The sequence below is a fragment of the Cyclopterus lumpus genome, chromosome 18 (assembly GCF_009769545.1).
Source record: "Cyclopterus lumpus isolate fCycLum1 chromosome 18, fCycLum1.pri, whole genome shotgun sequence".
NCBI lineage: Eukaryota > Metazoa > Chordata > Actinopteri > Perciformes > Cyclopteridae > Cyclopterus > Cyclopterus lumpus.
Genome location: NC_046983.1, coordinates 4,662,101 through 4,679,234, shown reverse-complemented (window position 1 = coordinate 4,679,234; position 17,134 = coordinate 4,662,101). Strand labels below are relative to the sequence as shown.

Below are 17,134 nucleotides of genomic sequence, written 5' to 3'. Positions count from 1 at the left end.
AATGTTCAACTTGAGCAGCCGGACCGAGACAAACGGAGGAATTTATGTGACATTCCAACATTTCTGAGTCCTCTTTCTTTCTTTTGCTCCCGCGAGGGGCAAAAAACTGTAAACCGGTGCTGCTCCTTTGGCTCGGGGCCCCAAAACCGTCTTCAGGGACCCTGTGCTGTGCAGCGAGATCATGTAGTCCCACAGCGCCGGCCTTTTAAAGGACGCCCTCGGTCTCAAAAGACCCTTCTGGTGAGGTTTAACGCAACCGTGCAGCGAGTCAGCACTTTATCATATTGACTTTTTTCCCAGAGTGCCTGTGTGAGCCTTTATTTACCAGAGATGTGTCACTGTTTTAACATTTAACAGTACAACATTCAAACGGCGACTATTGTGGCATTTTGTTGTGTTTTGTTTGATAAAGGAGTCAATTATCTTGGTGGACCCCACCTCTGTTGCTCTTCCTGTCATTCATGGGTTGTTTTGGCGAAGGAAGGGGGTGAAGGATCTCTTCATGTAAATTGAGTGTGTAAAAATATCCTGAATACAGATGCACTTGTGATATCGTGCGACACACATTCCTTGTCCATTGTCAAATCTGTGACGAGTTATCCTGGAGATTTGATCAAATATGCACGTCTCCCTGTTGTGTTGGAGCTCCTCATGCCAGATTCAGCCTGCCAGCTGCTCTAAATACAAACCTGGATGCCATATTGACTATAATCTAATTGATGTTGTAACACCAAACAAGGCATGATGGGAAAAAAAACTTCAGCCAAGTTGCATCTAACACTGAACTAATCAACTTATGGATTAAACCGCGCGTTATGGAAAATGTTTGAGCACACGTGCAACAATTGGGGCTGCACGACATCCAGCAAAAGCTCCAGATAATATAATTAAATTATGTAAATGAATCGGTTTTTTCTCCAAAAAACAAAACCAACCATAAAAGATGATATTTGCCCCTCCATCTTCCATCCTCATCTCTACATGCCCTGCTTCGCGTGCGTGTAACAGGGCATTAACAACAACAACAACAAAATCTCCTCAAGAGGTCTCACACCGAGAAATGTGGGCCAGATCAGATTAGATTGTTGGTGGTGGGGGGGGGGGGGGGGGGGGGGAGTGAAATCACTCCGCCGGCGGCGCGTCCCCAAACGGTACACATGTCCGCGCCGTGCACGCATTCCTTCCTGGAGACAAAGTCATCCGTTCCGCCGCTTTTCATGACAAAAAACCCGGCGCGGCTGTCCGTGCGCAAGTGCCCCCCCCCCCCCCCCCCCCCCCCCAAAAACCGGGCGGCGGAGAGCGGAACTCCCGGCGCACAGAAACACACGTAAACGGCCAAAAGAAGCCCCGGCTTTCCCTTTTTTATTTTTTATTTAAATAATATCTTTTTTTTTTAATTTTTAAATTTTAAAAGAGGACGCCAGACATGACCACGGGGATTAACGCCGCCGTGCAGGACGGGCATGCTGGCGTTACACAACGGGAGCACACGGTCACCCACCTTTGTCATCTCCGAGCTGCGGTGCGATGTGACGGGTCGTGGCGGTCGGGTTCCTCCCGCTGGACGGAGCTCCGTGTCCCGGCCGGCCGGCTGACTGCTGCGTGCCCCGGCTTTCCTCTCCTCCTCCTCCTCCTCTTCTTTCTTCTTCTTCTTCTTCTTCTTCTTCTTTTTCCCTTTTCTCCGTTATTCGTATCTGTAGGAAAGCCTCCGGTCCTCTCCTCCTCCTCCTCGCCTACAGCCGGCTCTCCTTCATCCGCCTGGTGTCGGTGGTTCAGGTGTCGCAGTCAGCGAGGCAGCAGACCGGCTGTCTGTCTGTCATCAGAGGGTCCTCGCGACTCCTGTCCTCGTGCCACAAAACCGGAGTCGGCCTCTCTCTCTCTCTCTCTCTCTCTCTCTCTCTCTTTCTCTCTCTCTCTCTCTCTCTCTCTCTCTCTCTCTCTCTCTCTCTCTCCAGCCAATGCGCGCGCGTTTGTGCCTGTGATGCGGGGATGAGTACTGCTGGGCTGGGGGGGGGGGAGGGGGGGAGGGTGTTGGCACGCGCTCACGCACGCACACTGCAAACACACTCTCTCTCTCTCTCTCTCTCTCTCACACATACTTACACACGCACGCGCGTGCACTCACACCCTCATACTGCTTGCTTGTAAATGTAAATGCTCTGAGCTGTCATATAATTTTTTTTTTTTTTAAAAAGCATCTGTCATGCAAATAAAGTTAATTTGAATTTGAACTGGAACCTGATAGGCGGTTGATGTTAATGTGCATGCAGGCCGGGGGCTCCTTTAATGATTAGTGGCCCCGAGGCAACACCAGGAGAGAGCCCCCCTCCTCACCCCCCTACCCCCCTCCTCATGCATTATGCTCAGCCTTTTCCCAACAGAGAATGTTATTGTTATTCCTGAGGATGCTCATTGTTATGTATGCAGGCATTTATCTCCCCTGCCCCCTGCACCCAAAGGTGCCTGTGTTTGTATCCTCCAAAAAGTGAGAAAAGACAGCAAGGATCTATTTGCTTACATCATTGGCATTATACAGTGTCAGCTTGTGAATACCCAAAAAAAAGTCCTCCAAATTGGTTTGTAACGGCCACCCGGCCTTTTTTTTCTTTTCATGTGATCAGACGTCCCTGTCGTCACGGCGACAGTTGTAGTCTGAGCGCTTCCTGAACCGGTACGAATCGTCTTCAAACTGCTGCGAAGTCAATCTGTTTTTCACGTCAGGGCTCGAAGGCACATGCAACTACCCGGTTTAAAGGTTATATAGTTGCTCCTTCGTTAAGGGGACCTCTGTTGTCACGGTAACAGGGATAACCACCTCGGTTAGAGTTAGGGAAATATCAACGGTATAACCAGCCAGCCATGTTCTGCACACTATCTAATGAAAGGCAAACATACTTTTTAAAAAGGCCTCTTTATTGTATTGTGTTGACGCTCACAAACCAGTTTCATGACATTGGGTGCAAAACTGTGTTTGCACATACCGTCCATATGAATCTATGATTAGCACGTCATCTACATTCACATTGACCTTTTCATATGGCTTTCTGTACGTCACGTCCCTGTCCCTGTCTTTATTATTATCACATGGTTTTTATTACTCGTAACGAACCACCACGTAAAAAGACAATTCATTGCCCGTGACCCGCTTTTTGGTGCTTTCACCTCCTCTTAAATCCTATTCTTTGTGATGTTGTATCAGTTCCCCTCGGTAACTAACCCGGAGATTCCTTCTGGATGCTGCGTGGCAGGTATGGTTTGAGTGATGACCGGGACTCCGGGGCGTGATGCTCAAATGAGGCTTTGTGTCTGGTGGGCACGCTGCGCCGCGTTGCTTCCTCCACGCGGGTCATTATTCCTGGAGACTTTGATTAGGCAACGCTGTCTCTTCTTCCTATTGATCCCCCCTGAGACGAGCTGGAGAGTTTGTCCACAGCTTCTTAAGTGGCATTAGAAGTTATTGTTTTCAGCTCGTCTGTGGCTCAGCAATAATGTGCTGAGTGAACAATATTTGTTTTTAAAGGGGCTTTTTTATTTTTTTATTCTTCCAATCGACTGGATGGATTCTTTTATTTCCTCTCCTGCTTTTTCTTGTTGTTGTTGTTGTTGCTGTCATGGCCTGAGATTGATTTAATGGAGAGATTGTTGTAATGTGTTCACGGTAAAGGACAGCTCTTAATAAGTCTTTAATAAGTAATGCGCTCGGAAAAGCCATACCTCTCTATGGAGTTACTTTTATTGACCTTTTTCCACACCGCAATCAGGCAAAAAAAGGGGACATGATGGAAGGTGGAGAAGCGACCGCGAGAAACACGATGAACCGTGTTTGTTGCAGGTCCCTTTCCAGTTATGTGTCTTTGGAGCTGTCTGCACGACGAGCGTTTCATCATCGATTTGCTCTCACTCGTTTAAAATCCTCCGTGCTCTCCTCAGAAATTTCCATCTTTTTGTTGCAGACCTGTGAAACCAGGACAACAGTCACAAACATGGACCCCCCTCATCTCCTCATACGCCTGCAGAAGGCTTGGTGATGGAGGGGGTGGGGGGGTCTCCACTGTAGGACGCACCTGGACGCACCTGTTGGATCTCTATGGGTTTTATTGGCTCTGCGGGAGCTTTTGGACGCATCACATGATCTTGGGACACAAAAACCCAATGGGACGAGTTTTTGAACTTGACTTTTTGAGCCCGTTCTTTACGATGTCACATGACCCCCCCCCCCTCTTTACGACACGCTTAATCATTTATTTTATTTTTCTCTGCCGTATTTAATGTGGTGGAATGAAACGTTAAAATCTCTTAAACCCCATCTGAACCCACTGAAAAAATAAATTGCTAACTCATTTCCAGGTTTCAGGCAGCACAAAGTCCTCAAAGCAGCACGTGGCCTATTCATCTGCCCTGCTCATCCCAAATGATACCGTAGTTTACAGCTTAAATCAAACATTGTTTGTATGGTCCTTCATGGTCCTTTGTGGTCCTTTATGGTCCATGAATGCTGGAGCATTTGATGGACTTCGGTTCTTTTTTACTGCTGCCCGAAGGTCGTCGTGTCGCCCTAAGCTCTAAAAATACAGTTTTGCTTGCGTTTAGTAACAAGAGCTGCTTCACCTTCTTGACGTTTTTTTTTTTTTTTTTTTTTTTTTAATAAGAAGAACGTAACAGACTTCAGGTCAGTGCTAACGTGGCGGAGGGAGGAAAGAGGGCGGGCACAGTGCCTCATTTAGTACAGATAATACCTCCACTGTTCCAAACAGGGCTGTCAACACTTCCCGTCAGCACGGCTGCACACACACACACACACACACACACACACACGCTTTTGTCGACTTCTTCCTCCTGCTTCTTCGGACCTCTTCTTCCTCTCTCATTCCCTCCATCCTTGCTCTCTCTTCCTCTCCCCTCCTTTTCCTTTCCTCTGTGACTCTGCATGGGGACGACGTCCGTGTAGTGATTAGGTTTCTCTCTGCTCTGCGCTCTCTCTTGTGTGTGCGTGTGTGTGTGTGTGTGTGTGTGTGTGTGTTTGCGTGCGTATATATATATGTGTGTGTGTGTGTGTGTTGGTGAACCCCCCCCTCCCCCGGGCTCAGGTGTCACAGAAGCTCTCCCTCCACTCCTTTGAACGGAGAGCTCAGAGCCGAGGCTCAACATGAGGGCGAAAAGTTTTAGACAGTTTCCCATGTACCGAATAAATTAACTGCTGCTGTGTGTGTGTGTGTGTGTGTGTGTGAGAGTGTTTTGAACCTGGTGCTCAGTGGCTCAGCCCTCTTAAAGCCTGTGGTCATATTACTGAGCGCGGGGTCAAAGGTCAAAGCCAATGAGCCGCCACATACAGAAGGAGCTGTGTTCTGACCGAGCTGCCACTCTGGCTTCCTTCTGTGTCGAACATCGGCCTCTTGGTGCTGCTTTGACGCGGGGCCGCGGACACATTTTCTGGATCGACACCCACCGTGGATGAGCACGTGCACGGCGGCGCATGTGCATGTGCGCGTGCACGGCGGCGCATATGTGTGTCACGGTCTAAACTCATCCTGCCAAATTAAGTCGGAGGAGGTTTGACGTTGGAAAGCTTTTATTTTAGACTCACGACCCAGATTTACTTTTTTTTTTTTTTTTACCTCCTGTGGCTTATCTCCACTATCAAAGAAGATGAAAAGAGATGTGATAGGGATGTATAGATAGCACACACACACACACACACACACTCCTCTGAGCAGTCATCAGCTTAGTGGTGGTCTCTCTCATAACGAACGCTTTAATCTGCAGATCGACTCTGTGACAATAATCTATACACATTATGAAATTGAACTGGAGGACGCAGGAAGCAATCGCTATTACTGCTTCAACTTTCACGGTGGTTTATCCAAACGCTGCACTCTTCTGTGTCTAGATATACAGTATATATATATAAATATATATAAATATATATATATATATATATATATATATATATATATATATATATATACCATAAGATGGTAGAAAAGTGCGTTGATTTCTTTGGGTTTTAACTATTATTATTTGCTCAAATTGCACTAAATGACAATATCATACACGAACATACACCATGATACATCCATAGTTATCTGTATCGCCTGCCCATAATACATCACAATAAATAAACATGGCGTGCTTATGTTGTCAACGTGATTTCATTTTTGCATCATGTGTGCAGGTTGATTTTGAAAAGTCTCGACATGCAATATTGATTTCAAAATAAAAAAGTGTCCAACATTGGTGAGAACCACACATCTGATATTTGGGAAGTCTTTTTTTTTGTTGTTATATAGGGAAGAAGAAAAGTTGACACCATTGTCTCCCTTTTATTCTCCTTGAAAATTATTATTTATAAATCTGTTATCACCAAATTTAAAACAAGGCTTGGAATATATGTATATACTGTATTATTAGCATGATTAAGTATTGCTACTGGGAAGTACATTGAACTACAAAAACACTATATATCAGAAATAAATACGATATAAACAATTACTTAAAAATATATGATCATCTTATACATTGTATTGTTATATATTAAAATAATAGACAGCATATATGAGATTTTATAGAATTTTTTTTCCTAATAATAATAATTTCTTATTATTTTCTTTAACTTTATTCATTAATTTAGAGTATCGATCGTCGCAGTTGCAGCTCGTCGACGCGCGGGGGCGGTAGCGAGCATCCGAGCGTCACCGCGCCGACGTCACCAACAATGGCGGCGCCCGCGCGCAGCAGCTTCAGCCGGTTCGCTTCCGCCTCCGGAAAATTGGGAAGTTGCCTCATCAACTCGGTGTTCATCGCCCGGGCGGCGACGCGCGGCGACGGAATGGAGTCCCCGGGGCCGACCAAGGTACGGACCGCACTTCACGACTCACGCACGACGTGACGCGCTAGTCGCCGCTTCACGCTTTGCTTCCTCCTCAGCTGGAGTTCGCCGTGCAGATGACGTGCGAGAGCTGCGCAGTTCAAGTCAGAGCTGCGCTGGAAGGTAAAGCAGGTAAGAGGGGCACGAGGGGGGCTGCTGCACCTGCGCACGGTGCACCTATTTACTGTGACTGCACGTCCAATTAATCCATCTATTGAATGATTAACGTGCCAGTGCACAGCTGATCATGCAGCCATGTGCAATATGTCTGCAGGCAAGCATGCAATGCAACAGGCATGCAAGTTAAATAATCAATGAATATTTACTCCAAAATTGCTCTAAAAATCTGCAACTGCCTTTTAACTTAGCACACCTTTATTATAATAACATAACATTGTAGGGATGGGACAATACAGGGTTTTAAATAACACTGAGAAATGAAAAATAGAGCCTGATTTAATAAATACAGGAATTATCTTGTGAGAGAGACCAGGTATACACAATGTTGTCGTATTCTTCATCTGTGCAGGTGGACCTTGTGATGACCTTATTTTAAGATTGCTTGTTTGCTAAATAGAGGTGTGATGCAATGTCAATATTCTTTAGTAAACAGAATACAAGTTAAAGTGGTTCCAGTGGGTATTAGTGCCATTTATAGGGGAATTTAAGGCATATTTTGTTGATAATCACACCATGAATATTTTGGGCAAGATTATTGTGACATAAATTGTTCACATTGTCTCTGTTAGTATCTCCTATAACTATTACCCAATGTCGTAGTTGTTTACATGAAACCTGCATATAATCCCCACTTTTGCATGCATTTGTGTAACTTCTCCATTTTTTTTCCCTTTTCTTTCTGTGTGCGTGTCTGTTTTTTTGCGTCCGTCAGGAGTGACGTCGGTCAGTGTGGATGTCGGTAAGGAGCGGGTGTTGGTGGAGTCGGCTCTGACCAGCGCGGAGGTGCAGGCTCTGATCGAGGGCACCGGGCGCAGGGCGGTGCTGAAAGGCATCGGAGGATCGGAGCACGGTGAGAACCAAACCGGGGGCGGGAGCGAGGCGCCAATGTCGCCCACTAAAACCCAGACGTTGACTGTGTGTGTGCGCAGACCTGGGTTCAGCTGTGGCCATGCTGGCCGGTGGGGGGAGGATCCAGGGGGTGGTGCGTTTCCTGCAGCTGTCCGAGCAGCGTTGCTTGATTGACGGGACCATTGACGGGTTGGAGCCGGGACCCCACGGCCTCCACGTCCACACCCTGGGGGACCTCACGCTGGACTGCCTCAGGTTGGGGGGGGGAGGGGGGCGCCTGCGCCTGCACCAGCATTTAAAACCCCATCCATTGTCGTTTTTAAAGTGTCTTGGTCCCGTTTATTGATGGGCAGCAACCACAATTTAACACGTTTTCTTTTAATTACAGTTGTGGGGAGCACTACAACCCCTCTGGAAGACCACACGGCGGTCCTGGGGACTCTGAACGGGTACACCTGCTCCTGCATAATCATTCCTTGTTATCATTTTGGGAGACTACTTGCTCCGGGCTGGAGATCCCTTGTAGTCGTAAAAAAAAAGGAAGTTAATAAATAATGGATTCCCCTTCCAAAAATCTCCGTTTGAGATTTTATAAATATTTCAACGTGAGCGAGATGCGACACCCGTCTCAGATTGCCAAAATATGTCCCACCGGAGCCATTTTTGAGCACTTCTGCTTCGTGGTGCTACATTTTTAATTAAGTGAGTGACGGTCGGAGCCACGAGTCTCGCGGCGGTGTTCCCCCAAATGTTGATGCTGTTTACTCTCCGTGTAGTTTGTTGTTGTTTATGTGCGTTCTGCGTGTCGTTGTCATGCAGCATGTCGGCGATCTGGGGAATATTGTTGCAGGACCGGATGGCAGAGCCTCATTTAGACAAGAGGACAGTCAGCTAAAGGTAACACACACACACACACACACACACACACACACACACACACACACACACACACACACACACACACACACTGGCACTGGTAGAAAAGCTGCAGTATATTTAGGCCGTGACTCCTATCTCCTCACGTCTCTTCCTCGCTTCCTCCGCTCGTATCTCCTGCGGGTGGGTCTAAAACGTGAGGAGAGGAGACGAGGGAAGGAATTAAGGATGTACAAATGAGGAAAGGGATGAGGGCTTTTTCCTTTCTTCACCCTTGATGCGCTCGCTGCAGGTCTGGGATGTGATTGGCCGATCGCTGGTGGTGGACGCAGGCGAGGACGACCTGGGCCGAGGACATCACCCGCTCTCCAAACAGACTGGGAACTCTGGGGAAAGGTGGGTCGGCAGCAGTGATTTAAGGGGGGGGGGGGGGTTAGTATTTGTAGAGGTGTTCGATGTTACAAAGGGGGGGTGGACAAAATAACCAGAACAACGTTTGCACCGTGGAGCCCAGGTCTCTGACAGGAAGAGGACCGTCGCTATGGTGTTTTGTGCAGTATGGTGTTATTTTAGATTGCATTATCCTGAGGCCTGGAAGAAGAAGAACAAATATATATATATATATATATATATATATAATATAATGTTAAATATAAAGTAGTGTTATTTATAATAAATTGTTTAAAATCTGCTGTATTTTTAAAATATATTTAAAAATCTGTATTAAATTGAGATATTGATTTCGACCACATACGCCGCCCTGTTCTATGTGAGTAATTAATTTGTTCCCATTTAAAGTTTTTTGTTTTGTTACTGGAGCATCTAGTCAAAATGGGAATTACTAATTATAATTTAACAAAAACAATCTGAAAATGGACCTTAAATTGGGATTGTTTAGTCAAACTACCAGCTCCGAGGTGGAGACTTGATCATGATTTATTATATGAGCAGTCTAGTAACCAGGCTGGACCTTTTCTTTTTTTTAACCTCTTCTCCTCGCCGCTACAGACTGGCCTGTGGGATCATCGCCCGGTCAGCGGGTCTTTTCCAGAACGCCAAACAGATCTGCGCCTGTGACGGCGTCACACTGTGGGAGGAGAGAGACCGGCCAGTGGCGGGGAAAGGTCGGAGCAAGGCCGGCACGGAGACGCCGGCGGCACACCTCTGAACCCCCCCGTCGGGCAGCGTGAACGTACCGGGCACCGCCGAAGAGAAATGAAGTGGCCGTTTGTTGTTGTTGCCACACAGCTGGAAAGATGACCAAAGGATAAACATGCCTTATTTTCTTGAAATCAAACCCTCTTGCAGTCACAGTTGCTTTCCTCTGAGGATTTTAAAGGCACTGTAGCGGATTAAAACCGGGGCTTTGTGAAAGTCACCTTATTTGATTGGCTAGAGGTCCGTTAATACTGTTGTGTGTTGTTATAAAGAGTCGCCTAACTGTCTCATCGGTGTCTAAATTAATAGAATTCCTGGCTGCGGCTAAATTGGAGAAGGAGTCTACTCAAAAAATACAAAAAAACCTCTGTTGTCCAGGTTGATTTGAAGTACAATTTAACAATGTGCAAAACTTCTAACTCGTCAAACTTATTGATTTCTCTTAACGCACATTTCTCCTCCCTGCGACATTGATATTGTGACTGTGTGTGTGTGTGTGTGTGTGTGTGTATTGGCCATATGAGAGTGTGCATTGATTGTCCAAATTGAGCATCTGTCTTATCTCGGTGATGCCTGAATAAGCTTATTGAATTTTCCTCCAAATGTTCCGTTGTTTTTTCAGTGAACGCCACTTGAATGTAGGGCTGCAACCACTGTTTGTTTTATATTATATAGATCTGTGGATTTTTTTTTTTTTAAATCAATAAAGTTGCCTATAGGGGGCCTAAAGTCATGTCTTTTAAATATCAAAAATATATATCTACAGTGATACAATAAAAGCTGGAACCAGAAAATATGAAATGGAAAGTTTTTGCTTGATAAATGACTCAAATATGTTGCTGACTCATACGTCACGCGCATCCCGCATTAGCATTAATTATGCACCTCTGGCTAAGCGCATGTGTCCTATTTATTTATTTATCTTTTCACAGCCCATAATGAGCTCTTCAATTGAACCCAATCACTCGTTTCCGGCCCCCCCCCCCCCATTTCTTCTTCGTCTGCTGGCTCTGATGAATTAAACAAGCTCGTACACGTACCCTTGTGTGCATGCACCGCGTGCGCGTTTGAGTCATGCATTTGTGAGCGTTCAGCATCCTCCCGGTGCTGCAGCGGCGGCCCTCCCCCTCCCGCAGAATGCCCGACATGCAAACGGAAGCAGGCGCTACCATTTTGAAACGCAGCACGGTCTAAGGTAAGATGGTAGTTCCTTTTTTTTAAAATTTTTTATTTAATCGCCTGTTTTTGTCGCGTGCCCGTCGCTTTATTCTCCTCTCGGCCGCGCGTGAAGGTGATTCATTCCACTTCGCCTCTTAAAAGCTCGCGTTTTTTTTCGCGTCGACGTCTTTTAAACCGTGTTGTTGCACGGAAATCACTCGGTGTTACACTGTATTCGTTCCTGTGCAGGAGGGGGAAAGACAAATGTCAGTTGTTACACTGTATCGAGAGCCAGCGGTTCTGTCTTAATATGTTGTGTTGTTACATTGTAGCCAAGAAATGTATGTATGTATGTATATTTAAAATATATATATATATTTATTTTATGGGTTTGTTTGCTTTACACCGCCGAGCGAGACCAACACGCATCCTCGTGTCGCCGCTCACATTTCCGACACGGGACAATTAAAAAAAAAATGTACCAACGTGTCGAAACAACTTTAAACTTTTTATTTCGCTTCTTTTTTTTTTCGAGCTGTGGAAATGTGTTGACTCAACGTCGCGCTGCGTCATCATAAAACCAGCTTCCTCCCCCCCTTCCTCTTCCTCTCTGTAGTTATGCCTCACGTGAACGCGACATTAATGCAGCAGCCATATGTAACGGAGGGGTGCACTCGCACGTGGAGGAACACCGACGCGTGCACCTCCTTTTTTTTTTTTAAACACTGGCAGCTGCCTCGAGCCCCCCCCCCCCCCCCAAAACAAAAAATAAATAAAATATAAATGTCATTGCTGGTGTCATGTTGCACTTTGCCCTTTTTGATTTATGATTTACAACCGGCCATGAACGTTGCTCGGGAGGAGGGAACGAAAGGTGTCGACCAACCTGTAGAAACACACCTTAGTTTGATTTTAGGAGGAGGAAAGGGGCAATGGGGGCATTTCTGTACTCAAAGATCACCACTGTAAACGCCTTGAGCATTGCTCTGCAGGGCTCTTACTTTGAAGGTAATGGCTCCACTGGCTGTCTCCTGTGTACCAGAGTGTACTCACAGCTGCACATGTAATTACAGCCTCCTCTGAAGGATATTTAATGTGATCCTCCTTCATTGTGCCTCGTCTGTTGGAAACAGTTCGCCGTTCACTCGCGGACGTTTCCCTGGAAAGCCAGGCTCTACCTTTTTTTTTAAGCAAGTCTTCTTTTGACCATTTTTATTTATTTAACGTCAGCAGTAAGCAAACCCTCCCTGACAGATGTTTTTAAGCCCTGAAAAAGAGGCTAAATAGCTGGGTCAGCTTTGTCCCAGAGTACTGCAGCCCTGCCCTGTATTCAGATAATTACACTCCTCTACTTCCTCCAGACTTTGTTCTCTCTCTCGCTCGTTGTTACATCTCGGGGCAGCTGTGTAGTTAACCTCCCCCCTTCATTATCTCTAAGTGCATCCCTCTGTTCCTCCGCAGCGCCATGGATAAGAGCAACACAGTGAAGCTCTTCGTGGGCAACCTGGCGTTGGACACCACCCAGGAGGAGCTGTCGGCCATCTTCGAACCCTACGGCCAGGTGGTCAGCTGCAGCGTGCTGCGGCAGTTCGCCTTCGTCCACCTGCAGGGCGAGGGCGCCGCCGAGCGCGCCATCCGGGAGCTCAACGGGCGGGAGTTTCGCGGGCGCAATTTGGTGGTGGAGGAGTCGCGGGGCAGGCCGCTGCACTCCACCAAGGTGTTTGTGGGTAATCTGAGTGGGATGTGCACCACCGAGGACCTCCAGCAGCTGTTCCAGACATTTGGGAAAGTTCTCGAGTGCGATAAAGTGAAAGGTGAGCTAAGACCCGTTTTAAAAACCTCTCAGTTGTGTGTGTGTGTGTGTGTGTGTGTGTGTGTGTGATACATTGTGGAGCTAGTGTATGAGTGAAGTCATGCCGTAGTACAGGTAAGAGACGTTGTGCTCTACTGCACAGGTCTGAGACCATGTGACGTGTTGTGATTCGCCAGTGCAAAGTTCTCAGTGTTGCTAAACAAGAACCGCCCACGTCCTTGTTCTCCTTTTTTTTTTTGCTGCAATTCATTCTTCTTGGTAGCAGTAATAAGAAAGTGCCTGTGGCGATGCCACTGTGATCCTAACTGTTGTCCCTGCGCTCAATGACAGCCAGGCATTCCTCTTCCGCAGGCTATGCCTTTGTCCACATGGAAAACAAGGAGGACGCTCTCCAGGCCATCGAGGCCCTGCACGGCACCTCGTTTAAGGGCCGCCCCCTCTCCGTCGAGCTGTCCAAGGTCCAGCCCAGCAAGCAGGCGCCGACGGGAAAAATCCCCTGCGTTAACTGTGGGAAGCAGGGCCACTACGCCGGAGAATGCCCCGTGGGGAAGCCCTCTCTGGAGCAGTACCAGAGTCAGGCGGCGGTCCTGGCTGCCGCCGCCGCCGCGGCCGCCGGCCTGCCGCTGCAGGTCCAGCAGAGCGTGCACAATTCGGTCTACAACACCTCCACCTTCGACCCCACGTACGCGGCGCTCACCGGGATCACCACGGGCACGCGCACGGACGGGAACCCCGTGAACCCAGCGGTTTACGGCGCCCTCGCCAGCCAGGTGTACGGCGCCAACGTTGCCAGTCAGCTTTACGGATCGGTGGCCAATCAGGCGGCTCTCACATCGGGCGCTGCCCAGATGTACAGCTCGATGGCGCCCAACATCTACGGCCAGATGGCGGCGACCCCGGCCGCCGCGCATGCTCATGCCGCCGCCTACTCGCCTCAAGTTTACGCCCCGGCGATGGCCAACTCCCACGTCTACCTGACTGCCGCTCATGGACTAGAAATGCCCACATCAGCGGCCAACGCCGGCTACGCCGTCTCTCCGGCTATTTACGGCGCCGGCGCCCCGGCCTACGCTCACATAAGCGCCATGGGAGGAGCGGACCCCACCACGGCCATCTTTGAGGCCGCCAGACAGGCGCATTACTTTGCCCAGGGCCAGCAGGTCATGGCCGACCAGCAGTCGGTGGCTGCGGCGGCGGCGGCGGCCGCTGCCGCGAAGTCCGGCGAGAGGGACCGCAGTCCCCTGCGGCGGTCTCTGCTACCGGACCCGGTGATGAAGCCCTTCATGTACCAGAGAGCCAAGCCGCGGCGGCCCCTGCTCCCCACGCCGGCCGGCCGAGCGGCGGAAGAGGCAGCGGAGGCCGCGGAGGACCCCATGGCCAGGTAGGATCCTCACGCCTCTTTAACCGTCAGCTGTGCAGCGCTGAAACACTCGAGTTTGTTTCTCTACTCGTCAGCTGTTTACCTCCAGCAGTCAGATTAGTGCTTTTACAATCTCTCAGTTGATTAATGATTTATCGCATCCCTTTCTTTCGTCTTCACCGCTCTCCTGTTACTCCCACTGTGTGGTCCATCCCTGTCCCTCCTCCTACCTAAAACCCCTCCCCCCTCTCTCCCTACCTTAACCCCTCCCTCCTTCTCTTAGGTACTACGCGGAGTACTACCAGCAGCTGCAGCAGTACCCCCAGTTCCAGTACGCCTACCCGCCGCCGGGCGCCATGACGGCCATCCCTGGCATGCCGGGAGTGTCGGCGGTCCCCACTGTTTCGGCGATGTCGGCCCAGTCGGTCGCCGCGCTGGAAGCCCTCAGGCCAGTGGTTCCCGCGGCAGTGGCAGCCGCCATGGCCGCGCCAAGGGTGTATGAGCCGCCGTTGCCGCCGCCCACGCGCAAGGAGGCCATCCTCCGCCGCCCCGAACTCTCCCTTCACACGCCTGAGCCCCCCTTCCGATAGTCGCACACAACTCTCTGCCCCACCCCCCCTTCCCTCCTTCGCCCTGAACCCCCATCCCACATCTCCTCTTCCACCCCAAACGTGACCACCTTACAGCAGCTGTATGTATGTGTGTGTGTGTGAGAGGGAGTGTGCGTCTGTGGGATCTAAGTGTGTGTGGTTTGAAACTGGGGGCTCCTCGGTTAATTAACCTGCTTTACGAGGGGCTTAGTCAGCTAAACCTTGGTCCTGTTTGCACACACACAGTGCAGCCGTGAAATGGAGGCGCTCACCGGTGGTTTCGGGCATTCTTTGTTTTTTTTCCCGTTTCTTTGTTTTTTATTGTGCCAGTCTCACACTTGTGCCAGTATTAGACCGACCCCGGTCGGTCGTTTTCATACGCCCTTTTTATTTTTTGAATTTCCACGACCCAGTTATGATCTTCTTTCTACGGCCAAACCGACGATAAACGTCGGTGCTCATGAGCCTAGAGGATCAGTCAGGAGCAGCTCATCAACGTCGGAGCGTTTTGATTTGTAATGTAGTCCTGATGGGAAGCCAGATAAACGCATATTGTGTCCAGGCTGCATTGCACCGTGTCCAATAGAACCAAGGTTGACGTGTTTAAGAAGGGTGTGTGTGTGTGTGTGTGTGTGTGTGTGTGGTGTGTGAAAGAGAGAGAGAGTGCGGGCTCTTGACCTCGCAGCGCACAAACGCAGCGGCTTAGACTGCGCCTTGCAGAAAAGACAAAAACAATCCCATAAAGCACACATATTACGTACTGTTATGTATGTTTTGGATCTCTCCTTGACCCCCCCCCCCCCCCCCCCCCTTTGACCCCCACCTGTCCTCTTAACTACTACACTGGAAGACACGGCTTCACCTCTCGTTCTCTCTCTCTCTCTCTCTAACTACAGCTGCCTACCTCTGACAGTGAATTTCAGTGCTGAGTCTATTTTATTCTGTTCTATTAAACACTTTTCACACAGTCGGCAGTTCAGTTCCTGCTCCTTAAAGGTACAGGGTCTTCATTTTAGGGGAGGGGGGTGGGTTCAGTGACGATTACTTTTGTAGATATTCTGTATTAAGTCCTCCTACGTGTCCAGAGGCCTTTAAAACACAAGTGTTTTTGTTTGTTTTAGTGTAGTTTTACATGTAATACAAGTCAACCTGGGGGTGTAATAACATGAATAAAGAGAACCCCATGTGTGACTACTGAATGAGCTGTTTACAAGGGATCTACTGCATCCTGATAGGAATCGTAACGTGTGACAAGCTCAAATATGTGCCTATAAGCTTTGAGTGAAGTGCATTACGTGGAGGGATCTCCCATTTTTAAGTGCTTTTTTAAAAATCATTTCAAGGGGGGTGGGGGGGGGGGTAGTAGGAGCCCTTTTCTGAGCTTTGTGTCCAGAAGGCTACGAGCTTTCTCGTGGACTTGCACTCCTTTGTTTGTTTTCATATCGTAGTTTTATTTTTGTTTAATTTTTTTTTAATAGAAACAGGTGAGCTGAGCCTCGCTGGTTCGTAATTAGCCGCTGGTTTTTATGCAGGAACGACAGCGATAGCACCAATGAGCTGAGAGATGGGGAAGTGTCTTCCAGATGACTATCTTGACTTCTTTTTCCTCCAAATACCAGACCTGCGTCAGATCGTGATTGCAAAAATTATTGTATCCGGTTGGTGGTGTTTTTCCTGCCTCAGGATGACATAAGCTCGGTACCGCTTTGACGTGCACACGCCTCGTCCTGAGAGGCAAACTCCACGCATCCGGTTCCCAAAAAAAAAAAAAACCTTTTTAATAAAACGATCACTTTTGATTTGCAGCTACTGTTTGACAGCGGTCTGACGCGCACACAGACATCCTCTGAATTCACCTTTACTGCCTCGCTGTTCTCTCTCTCCCCCCCCCCCCCCCCCCCCACCCTCCCTGTGGTTTTTAGTAGTTACGTGACTTTTGCATCTCAGTGTAATCTTTCTGTGTCGTGTGTGTGTGTGTGTGTATACAAACACATACCAGTTGCATCCTTTGTAGAATGATGTGGTTTTTGCGAAAATGTCTTTTTGTTTGCCATGTTTTTGAGACCGTATTTTTTAGAGAAGTACTTTTAATTTTGTCCATTTTATTTTTTAAGAAAAAAGACAAAATAAGAAATTCGGCATGCTCTTTTTTTTTTTGGAGAATATGTACACCTATACTCATTATTATAATAAAGAATGTTTGGCTCACTACTGTGGTAAAAGAAAGCAAAGGGTTTGGACATTTCCCCTTCTTGTCGACGTCGTTCTTCTCCGCTGTCGGGTTC

General features: G+C 48.2%; 2 protein-coding genes across 4 annotated transcripts; both read left to right on the top strand.

The window, feature by feature from the left end:
- The first annotated feature begins 6,705 nt into the window (after positions 1-6,705).
- Positions 6,706-10,722, top strand: LOC117747704 (copper chaperone for superoxide dismutase-like). The gene is made up of 8 exons (XM_034557104.1): positions 6,706-6,850; positions 6,925-6,997; positions 7,758-7,895; positions 7,975-8,149; positions 8,283-8,343; positions 8,714-8,791; positions 9,063-9,166; positions 9,779-10,722. Exons 1-8 carry the CDS (start codon positions 6,713-6,715, stop codon positions 9,936-9,938), a joined length of 927 nt encoding a protein of 308 aa, XP_034412995.1. The 5' UTR covers positions 6,706-6,712; the 3' UTR covers positions 9,939-10,722.
- A 239-nt stretch (positions 10,723-10,961) lies between these two features.
- On the top strand, positions 10,962-17,075 carry rbm14b (RNA binding motif protein 14b). 3 transcript variants are annotated; one of them, XM_034557282.1, is made up of 5 exons: positions 10,962-11,123; positions 12,548-12,900; positions 13,230-13,476; positions 14,095-14,280; positions 14,543-15,654. In XM_034557282.1, exons 2-5 carry the CDS (start codon positions 12,552-12,554, stop codon positions 14,847-14,849), a joined length of 1,089 nt encoding a protein of 362 aa, XP_034413173.1. In that variant the 5' UTR covers positions 10,962-11,123; positions 12,548-12,551; the 3' UTR covers positions 14,850-15,654. The 3 variants fall into 3 exon arrangements, with proteins under 3 accessions (XP_034413173.1, XP_034413172.1, XP_034413171.1); XM_034557281.1 differs by having other exon boundaries at positions 13,251-14,280; positions 14,543-17,075; XM_034557280.1 differs by having other exon boundaries at positions 10,963-11,123; positions 13,230-14,280; positions 14,543-16,630.
- The last annotated feature ends 59 nt before the right edge of the window (positions 17,076-17,134 follow it).

What these genes read in the sequence shown, in the direction of transcription:
- LOC117747704 (XM_034557104.1), top strand. Translation starts at nt 6,713, where the DNA reads ATGGCGGCGCCCGCGCGCAGCAGCTTCAGCCGGTTCGCTTCCGCCTCC. An exon ending in CATCGGAGGATCGGAGCACG is followed by an intron (nt 7,896 to 7,974) that starts GTGAGAACCAAA and finishes GTGTGTGCGCAG; the next exon opens with ACCTGGGTTCAGCTGTGGCC. An exon ending in ACTGGGAACTCTGGGGAAAG is followed by an intron (nt 9,167 to 9,778) that starts GTGGGTCGGCAG and finishes TCGCCGCTACAG; the next exon opens with ACTGGCCTGTGGGATCATCG.
- rbm14b (XM_034557280.1), top strand. Translation starts at nt 12,552, where the DNA reads ATGGATAAGAGCAACACAGTGAAGCTCTTCGTGGGCAACCTGGCGTTG. An exon ending in CGAGTGCGATAAAGTGAAAG is followed by an intron (nt 12,901 to 13,229) that starts GTGAGCTAAGAC and finishes GCTCAATGACAG; the next exon opens with CCAGGCATTCCTCTTCCGCA. An exon ending in GCGGAGGACCCCATGGCCAG is followed by an intron (nt 14,281 to 14,542) that starts GTAGGATCCTCA and finishes TCCTTCTCTTAG; the next exon opens with GTACTACGCGGAGTACTACC.